We start from the raw sequence: 24,368 nt of genomic DNA, 5'->3' as shown, positions 1-24,368 counted from the left end.
TCAAACTTTTTGCAACTCATTCTATTGGCTGGAGCAATGGCCAATTCATCACATCAAATGCTAAACTGCAAGAACATTTAAGAGAAGACTGACGTTAGGACTTACAATACAAGGGGGATAGAATCTAAAAGATAATCTGTCCTCTAAATTTCACAATTATCTTATATATTTGCTTGATAGCACAAATTGAAGGAGAATATAGTGAAGCAAAAATTATCAGGGAGCATCTTTTTTTTTTTTTTTTGGGGGTTGATAGTGGTGAATGAAACATAACTTTTTATCATCCAAAAGATTTCCATTTCAGGAAGCCATCTCTTGGGAAGATTTGGAGCTATGATTTGAAGCATGGTAAAGCAGTGTTCATTCCGAAGGAACAAGTTTTTTTGTAACTCAACTGAACCACATTGGAGTTAAAAAATATATAAAGAATTTGCCCTTCCTTTATTTTCCCCCAAATTGATGTATGTCGTCACTTGTCAAGCAGAATAGCAGTTAAATTTAGGGCATATAAGTGTTAAACTTACATAGTTCTTTGTTGAGTTGGACTGACATAAAGACAACAGCCTCAGAAAGCTTCTATTAATATGAATTTCTTTGAGAAGATTAAAACTACAGCCTTCCAAGACATCAAGATCCCATAGAGGACTATGATTTACCAGTAATCGCCACAAGAGCAAATTCCATCATGAAAATGATGGAACCGATTCATATCTCTGATAATAATATCCCGCTGCACAATCTTTGATATTAATTTCATTGCAGCATGGCAGTCCACACAGATACGGAGGTTCTTAATTATACGGATTTGGCTTCCAGATGATGTTCTAAACAGTGCAAAAGCCAGAGCTAACCTTTCACTGTGTACCCATAAAAGACGCTCCTTTTCTTTATTCTCTATGTCAAGCAAAACGGCATTATGGTTAGGAACAAAGCCTGCCTTCCTTGTTCTCAAATTCAACCATTCCAATATCCCATTCATAACCTTCATGTCAGGATGCGAAGTGTCTCCCACAATGAAATAATGTACACTCCCCTGGTTCTCGATCCAACTCAAACCCGGTTCCTTCTTCATTCCTTTCTTTTTCATGCTTTGCCTAATGGCAGTGACATTCTCCCACCTCCTTGCAGTAGCATACATATTCGACAATAGCACATGGGTTGCATCATCTTGGGGTTCCATGTCAAGAATGTGCTGTGCAGACAATCTTCCAAGCTCAACATTATTATGAATAACACAAGCTCCAAGCAAGGCACGCCACACCATAACACTAGGTTCAAATGGGATTTCCTCAATCAGCTTCAAAGCCTTGTAAAGATAACCTGACCTCCCTAAAAGCCAGACCATACAAGAATAATGCTCGATGCATGGCTCAATGCCATAATCCTGAAACATAGATGTAAAATAAGCTTGTCCTTGATCCAATAGTCCTGAGTTGCTACATGCTGATAGCACACCAACAAAAGTTAAAGTGTTTGGTTTAAACCCTTCGTCTTGCATCATCTGAAATATCTTTAGAGCTTCCATACCTAGCCCATGCATAGAATACCCTGAGATCATTGCATTCCAAGAAACTTCATCTCGTTCATTCATCATGTCAAATACTAAGCGGGCATCTCTGATCCTTCCACACTTGGCATACATATCAATCAAAGCATTATGAACTACAGTATTTTCAGCATAATTTGTTTTGACAGTTAAGGAGTGAATTTGAGTTCCCAGATCCAATGCTGCCAAACTGGCAGAAGCACAAAGGACACTGGAGTATGTTACTTCAGTTGCCAATACTTGGTTTTCAAGCATCTCTAAGAACAAACCCAATGCATTCTCAGAATCCCCACAGTGAATATAGCCAACAATCATAGTGTTCCAGGACACGTTATTCATATTTAGTGATTTCCCAAACAGTTCCATTGAATCCTCTATCCTTCCACACTTAGCATAGACATCCATAAGGGCATTTGATACAAACACATCTACATCAAGACCAACCTTGAGTACAAGGCCATGCATTTGCTTCCCTAAATCTAAATCCCCCATAGTTGCACAAGCTTGAAGTGCACTAGCAAATGTGAATTGATTAGGAACCACCAAAGCTTGCCTCATTCGACAAAACAGATTAATAGCCTCTTCACTCCGACCACTCTGTGCAAACCGTGAAATCATGAAACTCCAGGGAATCACATCTTTTTTAGGTATCTCCTCAAAAACCAGTTGAGCATTGACAATGTTCCCACACTTGGTGTACAATTCAAGCAATGCAACTCCTACATAAATATCATGCTCATAACGAGTTTTTAACACGCACCCATGAACACCTCTTGCTACATTAAATGCTTGAAGTCCAATACAAGCCTTAAAAACACCAGCAAAAGTAAAATTGTTTGGCTTAAAACCGACCAACCTCATTCGAGAAAAAATCTCCAATGCCTCTTCAAAAAAATGGTTCTCCGCATAACATGCTACCATTCCGGTCCAAGTAACCATATCTTTGCATCTAATCCCATCAAAAACTTCTCTTGCAAAACCAACATACCCACAAACAGAATATGCATCAATTAAAGCAGTTCCAACAAAGGCATTAGACTCATGGCCAAGCTTATAAATACAAGCATGTAAGTTCCAACCCAACTCAGCGCATTCCATACTGACAAGCACCTTCAATATGGAAGTAAAAACAAATGGGTTAAGCTCATGGCCTTCCCTATGTAACCTAGCAAACAACCCTATAGCTTCAACAAATTGCAAACACTGCACGTATCCTTGAATTAAAGTAACATAAGAAATTGTGTTTCTCTCGGGCATTTCAGCAAACAAAATTTCCGCCTCGGACAATAATTCACCTTTTACATACATATTCAAGAGAATGTTGGTAGCAAATAAGTCTAGGCAGTTACCTCTCTTTAGGATCTGACAATGAAGACCCATTGCTGAAATGGGGTCATCGTTTTGGATACAACGTTGAAGCAAGGCTCCACACGTGTGAGCTTTGGAGAGCAAACATGATTCGTTTGTGGAACTTGGATTTTTCTGGATTCGCTTTCCTGCTTGGGCTGAGAATCCGCAGAATGAAGAGCATACGAAAAGGTTGATATTTTGGTGTATAGTAGAAATATAAGAAGGTTGCAGTGCTCTACTAGTAAGCAACCTGATCATGCATGCAGCACTGCTTTGAAAGTAATGAAGGAAAAAAGTGATAAGAAACAAAGAAGCAAATGTATAAATGTAATTATGAAATTACCATCTTTCAACGGCACAAAATAATAATAATAATAATAATAATAATAATAATAATAATAAACAGAGTTTTGAATCAAAAGGACGCAAATACTCCAGTCAAATAATGTCTATAAGCTGAAGCGTAGCGTAGGATTGTGACGTAACCACAGCATTCTATTTCCTATTGAAGTTTGAAGAGAAAAAATAAATAAATTTACTCTATATTTTGTCGAAACGACGCGTTTAGAATTCTAAGCGCAAACGACGTCGCATAAGCTGTATGTCCTCGATTGGCAACTGGCAATTAGGGTTTGTGAAGCTCATTCTGCAGTTTATATAGAGTACTTATGTTCCACTGTCCTTTGAACTGTCTTTCTCTAATCTGTTTGAAATATTTCAGTCAAAGTTTCCTAAGTTTTGTTTCTTGTTTCATTTTCTATTAGTTTATTTGTTGTTTGATGGAGGGAAGCGAGGACGAGAATCTGAGCAAATGATGAAGTATATTAGTGTCTTACACTGATTCTAATCCATGATGCTTCAAAATCGAGCTTTTTAAAACTGATGCTCAGATATCCTATCGTCGCGCTAAATATTTTAAAGAGTTTTCAAACCAAAAAATTTTGTCTTGTGAAGAGAGTTGGTTTCACCAGTAATTGATAAGATCGGTCGGCCCTCTTCCTCGATTTGTTTGCCAATTTGTCGTGAAATATTTTATGCGGTTGCGAATCAAATCGGTTTTTAGTTTCCGAGAAGGATTTAAATTTCTACTAAAGTACTAAACGGCTTTTGACAGAGGAGCTTTCAAATTTCAGCCGGAGGTCTCCAGTTTTAGGCAGCCGATTACTCCAATGCGCTTGAGGGACGTTTGTGCATTTTTTTTTTCCTGTTAGGTGCATTTGGATGGACGGTTATATTAAAAGTTGGATCTGGATTTAATTGCTATCACGGTTTGGTGCAATTAAGCACTTTTTTGGTTCAATTGCACAATTTGGGCAGCAAATTTTTGGTTCGGTTGTTTTTAGCTTTGAGTCAAATTGAATTAATACATTGTAATGTTTTAACTTGACTTGAAATTTTAAAAATTGAATTTCAAACATCGATTTAAATTTATTGAATTTTATTTTTAAATTTGAATTTGATTTAAATTCATTCGATTAATCAATCATAATAAAAAAAATTTATGTTAAATATATCTATTGACATTGTTCAAGCCAACAATATTTAACAAATTAAATTCCAATAACTAAATAAAAAATACTAAACAAGAGAACTTAGAATGAAATGATAGACATATATCTTTGCATATTATGTGATTAGTTTCCATTGCTATAAACAATAATAAATAAGAAAAAGCAAACTTTTAAATTAAACTAGGTTTTAACCTCAGAAGGAGTAAAATACAGTTGTATATTAGTTTAAATATTAAAAAATATATAACAAAAAAAAATTAGATTTATGTTTTTACATGGGTTTCATTAGCTCAAGTTATAGGTTATCAAAAAGGTTAAAACTATAATACATCCATAATAGGCATAAATTATGTTTATAATGAATTAAACATCCAAATTGGTATAAGCAATGGATTACTTAGATTGATTAGAGGATGAGGATTATACCAAATTGTTGCTTGTACTAAGTCCTTTATGAATGGGATAACTCCCAAAAAAACCATCAGCTGTCCTACCATGGTCGGCTGTTACTCCTTTTAATTTGTCTTGGCTACTACTCATCCCATCATCATAACCCTTGTTGTATAGATTTTGCCTCATAATGTCTTATGTAATGGAATAAGTAAAGAGTCAAAGTATAAAAATTACATAACTATCGAAAAATAATCTAATATAAAAATTTTAGAACTTATGCTATAGCAATCAGTATTCTAATATTTACTTCATTTAATCATCGTAACCTTAACAGGAAAAATGAGGAAGGGTAGGAAATCATAATGCAAATATCAATGAGCAATAACTGAATCCTACATTTTGCCCTTATCCAAATGTGTATAACGAGTTGGAGCAAATAGATAGCTTTCATTGCATTATGGCACAAGAATAATCATCTCTAAATATGACTTGTGTAAATCTCAAAAAAGTTTATCAGAAGTGTCAAACCATGAAACTAGATGATCACCAACCTAGTTACATCATTCCTACACCTAACATATGGTGAAGAGTTATCGTGAGCTGGTAAGTAGTAGGAACTATGGTGTTCCTTCCTACAAAAAGTAAAAGAAAAATCCTAAGGCCTTCTAGAAAATGACTTTGAACTAATTGGTATTTCTTAAAATACTTACACCAACTACCCAAAAACAACTAAGCTTCAAAAATGTAGAAAAGCTTGCTTCATATTTTGCAAACCACATTAACTTTTTATAGAAAACAAACTTCTAAAGAGATTAGTAATGTCATAACGTCTAGATCTGTGGACCCATCACTAGACATTAACTTAAGAAGTTGTTACCAATCTTTTGAATTTATGTGCGATTGGTCACCTAACTGAATATGTCCATTTTTAAAGAGAAATTTTAAGTTTGACTTCGATATCTTTAAAAGGTAGATTCAATGTCTACGAAACTATAACTAAGTCCGAGAGTATGGTTACATCTTAGGAAGGTTATAGCACCCCTACAACACTCATCAAATGATGATACTAGCTTAATTTCGTGTTATCCATTGAGCATTAAAAATCTTACCAGATAATTAATTATTGAAAATTATTTTTAATTGACTCCAATACTTTTGGTAAAATATTAAAAAAATTTTCTTACCTCAAGTGTATATAAGAAAACTGCTATTTCTCTTGCATGGGCTCTGTCATTAGATTATTTAACATTTAAAAAATTTATAAGGAAAAATTAATATTTTTAACTTTTTCCTATGATTTCTTTTCTTATTTTTTTAAAAAAAGGATTAATGCCTTTATTCAAGAAAATTTGATACTTTCAACTTTTCTTCAAAAAATTTTATGAAATTTTTATTTTCAAGAAAAATTGGTACTTTCAACTTTTCCTTAAAAAAGATTTTTTGAAAATTTTATCTTCAAGGAAAATTGATACTTTCAACTTTTTCTCCAAAAAAATTTTTTTTTTGAAATTTTCATTTTCAAGGAAAATTGATACTTTCAACTTTTCCTTAAAAATGTTTCTTGTTAAATATGTTTTTTTAATTTATTTTCTAAAAAAAATTGATACTTTCAACTTTTTCTTAAAACTCCATTTTTATTATTGAAGTTATTTAAGGAAAATTGACACTTCAACTTTTCATCAAAAATTTTTTTAAAAATTTTTATTTTTAAGAAAAATTAATTCTTTAACTTTTTTTGAAATTTTGAAATTATTTTTATTTTTAATATTATTTTTAGAACAAAGATTTACCAAAAAATAATTAAGTAAATATACAAAATAACACAAGAAAATACCAAACAAGTCTCCGCTCGACTTGGCTAAAAAAGGCTTGGCTACAAGAGTAATGAGGCTTAGTGGCTTTTTTTCTGGTAATCCAAAATGCTTAAGAATATTGATGGAATTTTTTTAGATTTTGGTGCATTATCGACGCCACAAGTCACCACCACCACCTTCATTTTTGTTTTCTGCTTTTTCCTTTCTTTAACCTTAAAATTCCAGTTAAGAATCTTGCACCTTCAAAATTTTAGTCAAGAATCCTACACTTGAAACCTTGCTCTTTGATTGCCGTTGCTCTGCTGATGTAAGTCATGACAAAATCTTGCACCTAAAACCTTACTCTATGATCATCGTTGTTCTGTCAACATGAATCATAACCATTATTACCTTCCTTACTGCTTATTATGACTGATCTTAGGTTAATGGTAGGTTGTCTATTGGGTTTTAGGTATTCTGGGTTTTGGATATTTCGTGGGTGATTGGTTTTTGGTAATGGGTATTTGGGCTATCGGTCACGCCAATTTTACTGGTAGTAGGATTAGGCAATTTGGTGGGTAGGATTAGGCAATTTGTTGGTAATGGATTTTTGACTAGTAGCTTTCTTTCTTATGTTTTCTGCTAGATTCTTTTTTGTGATTTTCTCTCTGCTTGAATATGCTGTGTTGATTATGGGAAAAGGTGGGTTATGAATTGGGGTTGTTAAAGGTTGTGTTAGAAATAACAACCATGCATGGTGGAAAGCTTAGTAGTTATGGCTAAATGATGAATTCTGTATTTTTCACTCTGTATTTTTCACTCTAATCCCTTAGGTTTTGCTTTGTATTTTTCTTTGTGTTTTTTGCTCTATCCTTTTCACTATTGAACCAAGGTTTAAATAACATGATAAAGATAGGATTTCAATTCAAAAAAATCGAGCATCCTATCCCCTATAATCTGAATTTTGAGTTTTAAAAAAAAAGCACAGGAGTTTTAAACATTTAATCTAATACTCTAAATTTCAAACATTTATCACCTTATTTATCCTTTTTTATTCTTTTTATTTATTTTTAGAATAATGATAAAAGCAAACATAGATAAATATAACAATTGACCAAGTTGATTAGGTCTAATGCCCAAATAACTCGAGACGAAATATGGTATCTATAATTGCTCCTCTTTGTACAGTTTCTATAAAACAAAAATTACACAAAGGCATAGACACCCAAAATGTCTGAGTCTAACTTCACAACAATTACGAAATTTCAAAACTTCAAAGGTTCACAATTTAAGGCATTAAAAAATTTCATAATAAAAAATTTTAGAATACAAGTTGAAACTCAAAGATTCATAGTTTGAGTTCAAAAAAATCACAATTTTTAAATTTAAAGGTTCGCAATTCAAAGATTCACAAAGTTAAAAAATTTGCAAGAATTGAGATTCATAAGAATTTCATATTCGTAAATTTTAAAGATTCGCAAGATTTTTAAGTTCGCAAAAAATGAAAATTCACAAGAATTTTAGATTCACAAGAATTTTAGATTTACAAAAATTGTAAATTTAGAAGATTTTTTTGCAAGAATTAGAGATTTGCAAGAATTTTATAATCGAAAAAATTGAAGATTTGCAAGATTTTCAAATTTGTAAGAATTGGAGATTCGCAAAAATTAGACGTTCTCGAGATTTTCAGATTCACAAAAATTGAAGATTTGCAAGATTTCAGATTCATAAGAATTAAAGATTCACTAGATTTTAAAAATTCACTAGAATTAAGGTTTGCAAGAACTCAAAGATTTGCAAGAATTGAAGATTCATAAGAACTTAGATTTGCAAGAATTGAAGATTTGCAAGAGTTTTCGGTTCACAAGAATTGAAAATTCACAAAATTCAAAGATTTGCATTCAAAAAACTTCTAGAGATTCACAACCAAAATTTCAAAGGTTCTCATTCAAAAATTTTAGTATTTCACATTCAATATTTCAAAGGTTCTCATTCAAAAATTTTAGGGTTTCATCCAAAATTTTAAGGATTCTAGTTAAAACATTGGGAGTTCATATAAAAAATTTTCAAGATTCTCATTTAAAACTCAAAGATTATCATTTGAAATTTATTAGAGATTATGCTTGGAGGTCTTACAAATCATCCTCAACATTGAAAATATTCCTTCAAAAGGTTTCATAACTTCAAATTTTGGAATGTTTTCCTTGAGAAAAATCTCATCATGAAAAATTTTTCTTATTTGAGGATTCATAAGTTCAAATTTTTCTTACAAAGGTCAAAATTTTGTATGATAATGGTGCAAATGCTTTCTTAATGATGAAAATGCAACAACCTAAATTCTCACAATAATGCAGATGCCATATTCTAAACCATAATTCAAATGTTTAATACATGATGCAAATGCATGACCAAACCATAATGCAAATGAAATTATCAAAAAAGGATTCAAATATTCACTAAATTATGTGCATGTAATGCAAATGTCACTAAAATTGATACCATGAAATTCTAATTGATTGTGGTAATAAGCTTATCAATACTCCATATTCTCACATTTCCTTTTTGACTTCCCAACACTAACAATTTCAAAATCAATTCACTAATTTCATCAACTGATCCATGTTATTTCTAGCATTTGATCATAACTCATAGATTATATTGGTTGATCCTTCATCATATTCACCATTTGGGCACCATATTTGCCTTTTTAAATCATCTCCTTAGGCTCATTTCATCTTTTTCATTTTCTTTTTACCCTTATGGTCTTGGATTTCTTTTCAAAGGAATGCATGAATCTTTTATGGACATTATCATTCATTCATTATCATTTCAATCCATGACAAATACAATGCAATCATATATTTTTTCAATTTATCTGAGGATACGAATATGAAAGAGGATAAGGTGATTTGAAGGAAAAGGTAATCAATACAAGTATGGTACAAAAATAACTAGGAAAATGTATAAATTCAAAGCATGTCACTAGATAAGTATTTGAATGGTATAATAATGTCCAAATAATGAATATTCAGACAATTTTTAACATTAATCTAAGATTTTTTTTTTCAAAAACTCATTCCATTAACTTTCAAAATCATTTTGAGCTCATCAAACTTTGCCCCAATTCTAGGGGATCTTTAGATGTCATTGATCTTCCATATATTTGACTACCCATTCAATTTTCAGCTTGATGGTTTTCTACCCATATTGCTCTTTTGGGTTTACAATTTAAGTATTCTTTTTCTCTCTTTTTTTATTTTTTTATTTTTTCATTTTTTCACATTTCTCATTTTTTATTTTTTGTTTTTTCATTTTTTTCACTTTATCCATTATTAGTATCTCCTAAACATCAATCTCTAAAATATGAGAACAGATCACGATTCCATCATTTCACTACTCTTTTTCTTTTTTCATTCATCTTATGCCACACAAAAAGATTCTTATTACTTTGCCCCCAAATCATTTGTGGCATTCATTTTTTTTTTGTAAAGGTCTTTTTTCCCTTTTTTTTTTTTTTGACTCTCTATCTTTGAAACTTTTTACAATTTTTTTCCTCATTTCCTTTTTCAAATAGGTTTTACTCAAAATTTATCCCTTAGCATGAAGAGTGATCCTTAGTTGCGATTTTTTAGAAAAAGAAATTATAATAGGCCTAAAAAAGGTAGCAATGAATAATTTTATTTTTATGAATGGTAAAAAAAAGACGGCCACTTTTCATCTCAAATGTGAATGCTTTCTTTGAAAATCATATTTTGAATAAAGACAAACTAATAGATGCCTCCAAGACATGTCCTTTTTTATGAATAATATCTGCTCACAGATTACTTTTTTTTTGCTCAAATAGTTTTCACAGATCAATATGAATGAGTTTTCAAAATTAAATCCCAGAATTATTGTTTATCATTGTCCAAACATTCACCATTTCGAGTTTGAGAATGGGAATAAAATGGATATAAAAAGTAACAAAAAATAATGATTTGGATGAAAGAAAAAATATAATGAAAGCATCAACTTGCCTTTTATTAAAATGGTAAAAACAAAATCTTATTACATAAAAGAAATCTTAGCATTAGTTTAAAGGAAATCCAAGTAACTCTCAACCATTATTAACATCCTTATCCTTCCCAAAATTATGTCTTTATGTGATCAAGTGAAGGGTTTTTACTGACATATGATTTTCTTAATTTGTCAAAGCTCACCAAGCCTTTTTGGATCAAACTTTGCACATTGTACTTGAAGGCAGGGCAAGTTTTTATAGAATGACCCATATTCCCATTATAGTAATCACATGTAGCATTAACAGCATACCAATGGGGATAGGGTGGCTTTAATGGTTCTAGAATAACTGAAGATACTAAGTTATTTTTAATCAATTCTAGAAATAACTCAATGTAAGTTATGGGGATAGGATCAATGTGGGCCCTTTCTAGGTTATTTCAAGATCTCCTCAAACTACCCACTTGGTTGTTAGGCATTGAAGTTGGTGTAGTAATAGGACTGGGCCTATATATGGGTGCTTGAAAAATTGGTCGGTAAGCTGATTGTGAAGTAGGATTGTAAGAAACTAATGCAATATGATTAATGGTTGGATAATAGGCAGGATATACTAGCTATGGGTATAAGGCATAACTTATAAACTATTGTTCTTTAAAATTTACAGATTAAGCTTCACTTTATTTTCTTTTAGACATCCCCATTTCTTTGTATTGGAGGTCTCTCCTTCTTCAAGCTTGCCACTTTTAATGACATTATCTATCATTTCCCCAGAGATCACCATATTGGTAAAATTTTTTGTGGCATTTTCGATCATTTTCTCATAATATAGAGCTTTCAATGTACTCACAAATAAAATTATTGTTTCTTTTTTAGTGAGGGGTGGTTAAAATTGAACAGCAACATCTTTCCATCTTTATGCATACTTCTTGAAGCTTTTAAAACGTTTTTTTTCCATACTTTGTAAAGATAGATAATCTGAAACTAAGTCTATAATGTGTCAACATTGGGTGATGAATACTTTTGCCAAATCATTTTAGGAATAGATACGGGCTTAGTCTAACTAGACATACTACCTCGTGACTGAGCTAGTAAGACTATCATGAAACACTTGCATCAGTAATTACTCATCATGAGCACGGACGGCCATTTTACGACAATACATGGTAATATGAGTTACCGGGCATTTTGTCCCATCATATTTTTTAAACTCAGGGACTTTAAACTTGGTAGAATGACCACATTTGAGACTAAATAGAGTTCAACTACATTTATAAAGACAAAATAATCCATTACTTCGATAGCTTGCACTTTCTCTTCTAAAAGGTTCATTTGTTACATGCTTGAATCCTTTATCATTTTAAAAGTCTTCATCTTCAATCTCTTTTTCTCTTTAAGATCACTAAAATTAGCAACCTTAATTGGATCGTATGCCTTTGCCTCATAGGTAGGGTTAGCGTAGATATGAAATGGCACTTCAGGATAAGTGTAAGCATATACCCTAAAAAATTGCATCCGTGACGCTTGTTTGTTTTGAGGAGATTGGCTTTGATTTAGGCCAAACCTGGAAAGGTGTAGAGGATCCACAATATCTTGTTTCTTATTTGAATTAGGGGTCTCTTCTACTGTCTTGCCTTTATCTAATCTTTTTAGCATCTCCATCATCTTTACTAACTCTCTTTTACCTCTTCTTGAGCTTTTTCGATCTTATCCATATGGCTATTTTGCTTTTGTTCCATTTGCTTTGTTCGCGATCAAGTATTGTATGGATGACGGGTAGGTTGGACAAAAGTCTTCGATGGTCGAACTATCCTTGAACCTTTGATTACCACAAATCAAGATGCATGTATTACTACATGCTCATGTAATGATGGAAGGATTATAAAAATAATCTTAATATGAAACTACCAAGATTTCAAGTTAACACATGTGAAATGAATGCAAAAAATATATGCAACTTAATGTTATCTTGCTTTAAACAAAATAAAAATAGATGTAAGGAAAAAAATTCAACTAACATGCATTTTATCATGACAATTCATGCAACATGACATATACAAAGTTAATTTCCACACAAGAAAAATCAATCATTGTAAGAATGTAACTTAACTGTTGGTTTTTTTTCTACAGAAGAGGAAGGTAAGGCTCTAACTATAGGTTAGGTTCCTTACAGTCACTATATGTGGTTTAAGATCAATTGTTTAAAGGTTCTCAAATTGTTCCTTACATCCTTATCTATCACAGACTAGTGAGGCACTCTGATCCTTACCCATTACAAGCTACAAGCAAAAATGGTGCAATTTTAGTGGAAGTATTTCACTAGCCACTGTAGAGGCATTAAAACCTAAAGAAAGCATATGTATTTTACTCCCTCTGAGAGGGATAGAGCATGGGTATAAAGCTTATATTATGCACACATATATGAATGACATAATAAACAAAATAAATAGATAAATAAATAAACAAAAATCTTTTTTAAAAAATCAATTTTATTAGGCTTTTGGATAACACGAATTAATTTACTGGCCTGACTCTCGATTTATCCCTAGTGGAGTTTTCAAATTGTCATAACGTCTAGATCCATAGACCCATTACTAGACATTGACTTAAGGAGTCACCACCAATCTTTTTTATTTAGGTACGATCGGTCACCTAACTGAATCTGTCCATTTTTAAAAAGAAATCTTAAGTTTGACTTGGATATCTTTAAAAGGTAGATTCAATGTCTGGGGAACCAAAATTAGGTCTAAGAATACGATTACATATGAGAAAGATTATAGTACCCCTATAACGCCTATCAAAAGATGGTACCAGCTTGATTTCATGTTATCCATTGAGCCTTAAAAATCTTACCAGATAATTAATTATTGAAAATTATTCTTAATTGACTCCAATACTTTTGGTAGAAAATTACGAAAATTCTCTCACCCTATGAGTATACAAGAAAACTATTATTTCTCTCACAAGGGCTTCGTTATCGAATTATTTAACATTTAAAAAATTTCCAAGGAAAAATTAATATTTCTAACTTTTTCCTAAGATTTCTTTTCTTCTTTATTTTAAAAGGATTAATGCCTTTTATTTAAGGAAAATTGATACTTTCAACTTTTTCTCAAAAAACATTTTTTGAAATTTTTATTTTCAAGAAAATTGATATTTTAAACTTTTTGTCAAAAAATATCTTTTAAAAATTTTATCTTCAAGAAAAATTGATACTTTCAATTTTTCCTAAAAAAAAAAATATTTTTCTGAAATTTTCATTTTTAAGAAAAATGATACTTTCAACTTTTCTTTAAAAATGTTTCTTGTGAAATACATTTTTTTAAAAAAACTTTAATTTCTAAGAAAAATTGATACTTTTATCTTTTCCTTAAAACCCCATTTTTATTATTGAAGTTATTTAAGGAAAATTGATATTTCAACTTTTTTTCAAAAATTTTTTTGAAAACTTTTATTTTTAAGAAAAATTAATTTTTTAACTGTTTTTGAAAATTTAAAATTATTTTTTTTATAATTATGTTTAGAACAAAGATTTACCAAAAAAATAATTAAGTAAACAAAATAACACAAGAAAATACCAAATAAAGCTTAGCTCGGCTTGGCTAAAAAAGGCTTGGCTAAAAAAGTGAATGAGGCTCAATGGCTCTTTTTCTGGTAATCCAAAATGCTTAAGAAGATTGATGGATTTTTTTAAGATTTTGGTGCATCATCGACACCGTTGGTGTCACAAGTCACCACTACCACCCTCTTTTTTTTTTTTTTTTTTGCTTTTTCCTTTCTCTAACCTTAAAATTCCAGTTAAGAATCCAGCATCTTCAAAATTTTAGTCAAGAATCTTGCACCTGAAACACTGCCCTTTGATCATTGTTGCTCTACTGATATGAGCCACAACTAAATCCTACACCTAAAACCCAACTTTATGATCGTCATTGTTCTACCGACACAAGTCACAACCATTATTGCCTTTCTTGTTGCTTATTATAACTGATCTTAGGTTAATGGTAGGTTGTCTATCGGGTTTTGGGTATTTCATGGGTGATTGGCTTTTGGTAATGGGTATTTGGGCTACCAATCACACCAATTTTAGTGGTAGTAGGATTAGGTAGTTTGGTGGGTAGGGTTAGGCAATTTGGTGCTAATGGATTTTCAACCACTGGCTTTTTTTCCTGTGTTTTCTACTAGATTCTTTTATATGATTTTTCTCTTTGCTTGAATGTGCTATGTTGATTATAGAAAAAGGTAGGTTATGGATTACGGCTATTGAAGGTTGTGTTGGGAATAACAACCATGCACGGTGGAAAGTTTGGTGGCTGTGGCTAAAAGATGAGCTTTATATTTTTCACTCTAATCCCTTGGGTTTTGCTTTGTATTTTTCTTTGTGTTTTTTGCTCTATCCTTTTTCACTTTCGAACCAAGGTTTAAATAACATAATGAAGATAGGATTTCAATTCAAAAAAACTATGCATCCTATCCCTTATAATTTGAATTTTGAGTTTTCAAAAAAAAAAATTAGAGTTTTAAACATTTAATTTGATACTCCAAATTTCAAACACAGACCCTTATCACCTGATTTATCCCTTTTTTTATTCCTTTTGTTTATTTTCAAAATAATGATAAAAGCAAACATAGATAAATATAACAATCGACCAAGTTGATTAGGTCCAATGTCCAGATAACCTGAGATGAAATAAAGTGTCTACAAGTAGTATTCAACTATAAAGCAAACAATGGTGCATCAAAACTTGATCATGATATTTTTCTAAAAACAAGAAGAATAATGATGAGTATAAAGTGAAATATATGTGCAAATCTAATTGTAATTCACTAAGATAAAAAAAATTAATTCATTTGCAATAAACTACCAATTACACCAGTTACATTCTCATGCTTTTTACATTCACTATTGATTGACTTTCAAAATGACACTATTATCACAAATATCTCACGCATGATGGCTTTCACTTGTATGATGCCCTAATCTATTCAAAGTAGTTTTATTTAATCTTGAAAGTCTATTATTTCTTGCTTCATTAATACTAATATCACTATTGCTTACATTATTAGCAATTTAGGATTACTCAGAATAAATTAAAGCCTCTATCTTGGTCAGTAATTGAGCATGACCTTGACTTATTTAGACTTAAATCTTTCAAGTCTCTTAATTTTATTTTGCCTTGATTGACAATAAGATTCATTACACATAAAGACAAAACTTGAAAACTCAATAAAAAAGAGCTAACATATATAAAATCTCTAAGAAAACTTCGATTATTAAAAAAAATTCTCATTACATCTTTAAGCAACAAATTTAATACCACAAGCAAATGGAAAGTGTGTACAAAAATCTATTAAGAAATTAAAACAAAACAAATCCCATCATCTATTGTTAATTTTATTAAATAAATTCAATATTACACTTTGTATTTTAGTGCAACAATTGTTTAAGATGGTAATATATGAATGTAGTCTTGCTGTTAATAAATAATTCTTAACTAAATAGATCATCAATATTTGAAGAACTGTGAATAGATTAACATTAAGTAAGCTTTTAGTATTATTTTTATAAACAAACATCATTTGTTACAATAAACTTAATAGTCGTCAATAAATATCATAGCAAATTTGTTTGCCTAGTGACTTTGCTTTATCAATTGAAAATGTAGAACATAACTTTATTTGCTTAGTGGTTTTGCTTTATCAATTGAAAATACTAAGTATGATATATATTCAATAAAACTTTGAAGAAATCATTAAAAAAAAAAAAGAATTAATGAAACAGACCTTGAATGTTATCATTGTAACTCTTAGTCAATACTTTGATTATTGCAACAACATCAACAAATAGATTAGAGGCAGATGAAAGATTATGAAATTGTCTAATATGATTTCTATTGTAGTAAATTGAAATTGGAACTCTTTTCTTTTAATAGAACCAATTGAAATTTGCTTTATATATATATATATATATACATACATATTGAAACATATTAAATAAAGCAACATAGAACTACAAACGATGAAAAAACTACAAATAAAGCCAAAATTTTGGGAAGTATGAGCACTTTAGAATCTGTTTTCTTTGAAAAAAAAACTTGAAATTATAGTTGACTGTTAGGCCTAATTATTGAGTATCCTAAATTTGTAAGCACAAAATGCTACTCATCAGACAAAAATATATCTAATAATTAACTTGAAGGTAATGATTATAATGATAAAAAAATACCAAAACTAAGATCCATACAGTTAAATTGTTGCCATTGAAATAATAGATTCTCAACCATGTGGCTCACGTTGTAAATAAAATCACAGTAATAATTACATGCACAAATTAGGCCTTTAGAAATTTTATTATAATATGTCTTTATTTTTAATAATATTGATTCAAAGATTCATTAACTTTAAAATGGTATAAATGAATCCAAGCACCCAAATTAAATTGACCCTTCTAATGGTTCTAAATTTATTTATAAATTTTGTTAGATGAAGCCTATTTATGTCTCAAATTATTATACAAAAAAATGAGTATGGAGAGAAGGATGAAGATCAATAATAATTTGAAAGCTTCATTGAGTTTATAATGTTGAACCCATAACATATATGCCATCTATTATTAATAACAAAAAAAATCTACATATTAATAAACAAATAAATTAGATGAACTAAAAAACACTTATTACACCTATTGAAATAATCTAAAAAATAATAATCCTTCCAATCTAAAAAATTAAATAATGAATTTGGCTCTTTCAAAGTTGTCATTTCTGTTATTACTTAAACTAATCCTTCACACATACTAAAAGATAAACACTAGATCCTTGAATTTCATAATATCTTGACTCTTTGATCACCTATGTCAACTTGTACCAACTTGAATGGTCAACATGTTGGTTGGTAATGCTTCCTGCAAGTCAAATCTACTTAAAGGTCTATGATCTGTTAAAGTTATTGTCATTATTTTGTAAAACTGCTAGGTAGACAAAATGAATTACCTTTTAATTCAAACTTGTTTACTTTTCAAATGGGATAGTTAGCATTTGTTCAATCTCTATCACCAAGGATCTTGACCTATCTGTTACGAAGGTTGGTTTAAGAATTTTTAAGTCCTAACCCCCTAATTTGAACTCCTTTAATGGAGATGAAGTAATTATTTTTCATCCATGTGCATGTTTACTCAATTTATTTTCTTTTATTCTATTTGGTAAAGTCTATTTGCTATTGATTCTGTGTCCCTGTAGGATATGAAATGTAGCAAGTTCTTTGGGATGAGTTGTGAACAAGTGTTAAAAATTGTAATCAGCCTCTTAATACCTCTCAACTATCCGTGCAAAGATCTTAGTCATGCTAAAATTAAATCAAATACTATTAACACTAATTTCCAAGTATTGATCCTAATCTAATTCATAATTACTAATACTATGTATAGATATCTTTGTAGCTAATTTTTATAAATTTCAGCTAACCTTTTCTATTTATCTAGAAATTTCTTTTAAAACTACAACATTTAATTTACACTAGATCTTGTTTTTTAAAATTTCATTTTTTTCTGCATTCTTTTAACATTATTTTTCTACCACGAATCTCTCCAGCAGAGACTACTAATATCCATTTTCTACCCAGAAAACCCCATCTCAACATAAAAAGAACAATCTCTATGAACACATGCAAATAAAATAATGTATGAAAAACATAAACAATTAAAAAAAATATGCATAAGCAGAAACAACAAAAAAACAATAACAAAAAGCCATCAATAAAGAACATACCATCCAGAAAAAAAGCAAAAAAAATCAAGAAATCAAATAGGAGAAGAAAAGAACAAATTAACCTGGATGGTCGATCTAGAAGTTGGCATCAAAAACCCACTATTAGTTTTCATCTAGATCTCCAAATTGTAACCAAAAGTAGAATCTTCGAATACAAAAAGGTTGAAGCTTTAGCTTACTTGTTTGCCATTAAAACATGATTTTCTTGCATAATAGAAGGATCCACAAAGGTAATAAATCTAAAACCACGAAGCTAACCAATATGTCAATCTTTCATTATAAAAAATCTATTATTTCCCCATACCTTTCAAAATACCTAGTAAATATCTTTGAAACCCCACCATATACCCAAAATTCCCCATAAAAAAAATTTAGTAATTTGAAAACTAACCATCAAAGAAAAACACATAGAAACCTCAAAAAATAAAAGTTCAGCTCACTAAGAGTTGTATTTTTAGGTAAGGCTTAAATACATATTTTTCTACACAAAAATAAAGGAAAAATTAAATAAAAAAAGTTTAGAAATAAGAAAAAAGGGAAAAGGGAGGAAAATATTCAAAAAGTAGCAATGTTAATGCTTGGTTTGGTACCCTTCCATTCACACCGCCAACCACTAAGGTGATGAAGATATCAATTTGGGTAGAGAGTGAAACAAAAAACAAAAAACCTTTGGTAAATAGCAAAACCTGAGAAAACAACAAATTAAGTAAAACAAAGAAAATATGAACAAAATAAAAAAAAAAAAAAACAAGGAACACAAGTAAGAAAAATTCCAAACCTATATGAAATTTGCAATACAATGTTGACAAAAAAAAAAAAAGCAAACCAAAATTACCAATCACAATAGAAAAAACAAATGAAAAGATACCCAGAAAAATAAAATGAAAGAAAAATAGAAGAAAAAGAAAAGCAAAGAAATTAATTAATATTAAGACTATTTTTTAGAAACTTTTGGAAAGCTTTCTTAAGTTTTTCTAGTCTAAATTATCTTTTAATTGTTTTACTTTTACATTACTGAGCTATCGGGATGGCTTTTATAACAAGTTATAGAGTTGAAAAGCATGTCGAAATGCCTACATCATCAGTTCTGAAGCTTTTAGCTGGCACTGATTGCCCACATCTTCCTTCGTGTTAATGTTTCTTTAATAGTTCAAACCAATGTTTGTATAAAAAAAAGTATAAAGAAAAAGCAACTTGAGATTTACAATGAAATGGAAGGGATTAATGATTGTAGAAACACAAAAATGATAAAATAATTACTGAGGAAGACTAACACATAAGGTTTATTTTGGGTTCAAATTATCTTAAATTTAAATTTTTTTACATTCAGATATTTTTAAATTCATTTTTTTATTCTAATAATTTCCCATTCAAATAATTTTTAGTTCAATCATTTCAAATACCGACTATTTTGGATTTGGATTATTTCAGATTTGGTTCGTGTCGAGTTAGACAGGCCAACTATTTAGACGAGTTCAAAAATTTTCTAAATTCTATTAAGTTATAAACATTTTTTAATTTCAAATTAAAATTTTAAAAATTTTAATTTTTATATAAATATATATATATATTATAAAATAATTTTATCTTTGAATATTATCCATTATTTTTTTAATCCATCATACAAATTCAAATAAAAACTAAAAAAATATATAAGTACAATATATTTACTTATAATTATAGTATGAATAGAAAAGAACTGATAATTATACAAGAATTTGTTTTTCAAGTAAACTAAAATACTGTTTAGTTACACTAAAAAGAAGTAAAGTCCAAACCCATTAGATTACATAAAATCATTTCAATGGCTCAATAAATTACAAATAAAGTTCATTAAAAAAATATATAAATGGTTTTTTACTCTTAATCTAATAACCCATTGATCATTGGACACTTAGCTTTAGCACATAATCCAACAAAATTTTATTTTGTTTTATTAGCTTTTTTAGTCATTATATTATAATTTTTTAATAAGTATTTTAAATTTCAAGAATATTCCTTATATTTATTTTTTTGTTTTTAAATAAATTAAATACTAAAATAATTACGTTGATCTATTCTTATACATTGGTTGATTAAATATTTAATTAGAATGTTGAATAGTATATATTAGAAGAATATAAATTAATTATTTAACTTTAATAATCAACACTTAAAAGTTTTAGAAAACATATAAACTTGTTGGTATAGTATTGATTTAACTTTAATATTTGGTTCTTTTGATGTTAACATTAGTTAGATATTATTATATTCACCAATTAATAAATGTCAAATTATAATATTAAATAGAAGATAAAAAAGTGTCAATTATCATTTACAAAAATATTCAATATGAATAATTTATCAATTAATTAACTCAACTTTATATCTATTTTTTTAATTTGTACATTAATCATATTACGAACATTATTGCATTAAATATAATCCTTTACTTTAATTTATCAAATGTCCATAACATATTAAAAAAAAGAACATATACATCAATTGATCAAATTTCACATGGTTGAATAATAGACATTATTAACAAGAATATTATTTTGACTATTTTGACATTAATATTTACATAAATATAATAATATTGGGTATATACCATTGATCAAATATTTAATTACATATTGAATAATATATATTATTAAATTAATCAATAGGTCAAATTATGCAATTAGTTCCTATTTTTATATGAAATTTGAACTTTCACCCCTTTACAATAATTTGCACTTATTAGATCCTTGTACTAGTTTAATTTAACAATATTGGCCTAATTGATAACAATGTTACTTGATTTTTGTTAAATTAGCTGATGTGGCCATTGACCATACTAACATGATGTTGATTTTAATAACGTGGAATTGACTTACTGACATAACAATTACGATTAATGAAATCAATTGTTAAACTATATAAATGGTCATTGTACTAATACGAAATTTAAAATTTAATCCTCATACTTACATAAATTTTGAAATTTAGTTTCTATATTTGCACGGAATTAATCCCTCTAATATAAAAACATTTGAAAATTAAAAAATATATTTTTAAAAATATTAAATTTAAAAAATATTTTAGTTCTTTTAATATATTAGTTTTTATTATATATAATTAATTATTAATAATATCTTATATTAGTCAATTATAATATTAATAATTTAAATTAATATATCAAAGTTAATATTATTTTAATTAGTATAAATATATCATATAACAAAATTTATAATGAACCAAACTGTTGAATAGAGTTGCACTTATAATGAATCTGAAATAAACCATGAATGAAATGATCATTCCATCCAACCAAACATAATAAAATATTCAAGCCTAAATTCTTATGAGTGATAAGTTCCTATCCATTTCAAGGACGAACTTTGAATCCTAATAAAAGGAAAGGAAGAAATGATTTATTTGATAAATTTATACATCAATATTGTGTATTATAATGAGAACTTTTAATTTTATGAGTCTTAAGAAACTTATTTAAATAATTATGTTAAATTAAATAATAAGATTAGTTTTAAAACCAATACACATTAAGTTTAGTAAATTATTTTAACGTATTTAAAATCTTGAACCTATGTTTGATTATAAAAAATCATTTAAATAGGGCATAATTTAATGGAATAGAAACATTGTTTTATGGATAATTTTACCGTTATGGGATGTTATTATAATTCTAATGCATTAGATAAATTAAAAAAAATAATAGTTTATTAAACTTAGATAGTAATAAATTTGTATCATATATTAACAAATTTGTGATAGATTTTTAATAGATTAGTTCAAGATTTTTCCCATATGGCCACATATCTACAATTGTGATAGAAATGTGTGATAAAATTAGTAATAGATTTATATTTTATGACAAAATGTAACAAAAAATAATGGTATTTCACATGGCCTAGACTTGGTAATTTGAAACACAATACGGTGACATAATACAAAAATGATGCGAATAAAAGATACGGAGATAACATGGCTCAAAATTTAAAAAAAAAACAAAAAATAGGTTTAATAAAACAAAAAAATTATATTTTATGTTTTTATGTTGACAGGAATTGTAACAAATGATTTTCATGTAAAACATGATACGAATACAGTATTTTACATGATACGGTGACACAAATTACTAGCTTTGGCTAACAAAAAATTGTCACATATTTAGTAACAATATATGAAAATTGTGACTAAATATTGTGATAGATTTTTTAATGCTGTGATAGAATATTATGAGAGAATATTATAGCAATTTTTAAACTTTAATGTTTTAAATACTAGAAAATTTATAAAAATTCAAAATATTTTTTTGTATTAGAATGACTAAATTTAAATTTCATGTAAATATAAAGATTAAATTTTAAATTTTATATGAGTAAAGGGACTAAATTTCAATTTTTGTATGAGTATAAAAACCATTTGCATAATTTAACAACTGATTTCATTAATCCTAATTGCCACATCAGCAAGTCAATACCACGTCATTAAAGTTAATGCTACATTAGCATATTTAGTGATCAAGTTAGCTAATTTAATGAAAATCAAGTAACACTATTATCAATTAGACTAACATTGTTAAATTAAACTAGTATAAGGATCTAATTTCTATAAATTATTGTGTAGGGACTAAAGTTCAAATTTCATATAAGTATAAGGACTAATTGCATTATTTGACCTAATTAATATAATGTTAATAACTAAAGTCAACAAATGTAATCACTTAAATATTTTATCTTAATATCAATAAAATATAAAAATAAATAGTATAGTATACTTCTAAGTTATACTTTAATTTACTATTAATGATAATTAATTCTATTCTCAGCTTAATTTTAATTTTAGTAGATACTAATAAATCAATTAAATTAAATTTGTTTTTATCTAATATTAAAATAAAAATATAAAAATTATGAAAAAATTAACTAAAAAAATGGTGGCATATGAAAGAGCCTTACACTTCAAGCAAAAATACCAAATCCACAATTCACATTTCTAAAAATAAAAAATCAAAATACCCAAAAAAATTGAGTAAATGTCATATCATAAGCCTATTAGTCTATTTTTAACTCTAAAGTCGACAGTGCACTCTCTCTTGACCCTTAGATTTTCTTCCTTGAGCCTACGTTCCTAGGTTCTAACCTTTTTCCTTACGCCTAATACCATGAGCCTTCATCAACAAACTCTCAGTCGATGGCAACCCCTTTCAATCAGCTATAGCAATGAAGCCCAATGGTAACAACGAATCTCCCCAACAGTAACAGCAAGTTTAATTGATTAAATCTTTATAGGTTATTCTTGCTCTAAGTTTTGTCTAGCGTGTGAGGTACTAATGGATATATACAAACATTTTCTCTTGTTTTATATGATGTTATTTTTCTAATGTTTGGTCTTTGGTTTCTATCATATAGTCTCAAAATTTTGGTTTTTTTTATGGATGTCGAGAGTGGTTGATCTTTACTAGTTGTTTTTTTGAAAAATGGTAATGTAGTTAAGCTACATTGTTTTCAAATGGTTCCTGCAATGTTAATTCTTATAATTTGATTAGTGTCTTAGATGGGTTATTACTTATGAATCATGTAGACAAAGCATTTTTTCTTTTGAAAGGACAAACAAAACACCTTTAAGTTGTACTTGTCTGATTGCAATTAAAAGAAAGTTTATTTACATTTCATATTTACTTTAAATCAAATCAGATAAACAATTGGAATTTGGAAGTAAAATTCAAGTAACTAATAATGTATTTGTACGATTTTTAAATTGTGTTACACTATTGCTATATAGTTGCTAACACTGCAATTAATATATTTGTATGATTTATTTTTATTATATAATACTATAGTATTTTCATTATTCTTCATATAGGTTTGATGAGGTTGATCTATTTTAATTTTTTTTTTCATATTTGTTTTTGTTTCATATACAAATGCGGAATCCAACCTAATGGTGATAATGGCTTTAACACCAGAGATTGCTCCTCAATACCTATTTCTGTGCCTTATTCTTCAAATAGGCAAAAAAAAAAAAAAAAACC

The 24,368-nt window shown here is 28.7% G+C and overlaps 1 protein-coding gene and 1 non-coding gene across 2 annotated transcripts; one reads left to right on the top strand and one right to left on the bottom strand.

Moving 5' to 3' along the window:
- Positions 1-473: 473 nt before the first annotated feature.
- LOC111283032 (Tetratricopeptide repeat (TPR)-like superfamily protein) lies at positions 474-3,358 on the bottom strand. The gene has a single exon (XM_022871385.2). The coding sequence runs from the start codon at positions 3,152-3,154 to the stop codon at positions 653-655; it is 2,502 nt and encodes an 833-aa protein (XP_022727120.1). The 5' UTR covers positions 3,155-3,358; the 3' UTR covers positions 474-652.
- A 343-nt stretch (positions 3,359-3,701) lies between these two features.
- Positions 3,702-3,785, top strand: LOC149518841 (small nucleolar RNA SNORD36). Its single transcript, XR_016342501.1, has one exon. It is a non-coding gene; the product is annotated as a small nucleolar RNA SNORD36 (small nucleolar RNA).
- The last annotated feature ends 20,583 nt before the right edge of the window (positions 3,786-24,368 follow it).

Source organism: Durio zibethinus, chromosome 5 (assembly GCF_047325235.1).
Source record: "Durio zibethinus cultivar Kanyao isolate XHJ-2024 chromosome 5, ASM4732523v1, whole genome shotgun sequence".
Lineage (NCBI taxonomy): Eukaryota > Viridiplantae > Streptophyta > Magnoliopsida > Malvales > Malvaceae > Durio > Durio zibethinus.
Note: the sequence above shows the minus strand (reverse complement) of the source record. Positions and strands in the feature narration are given on the sequence as shown.

Excerpts from the sequence above, each read along its gene's own strand:
- LOC111283032 (XM_022871385.2), bottom strand. The coding sequence starts at position 3,154 with ATGATCAGGTTGCTTACTAGTAGAGCACTGCAACCTTCTTATATTTCT.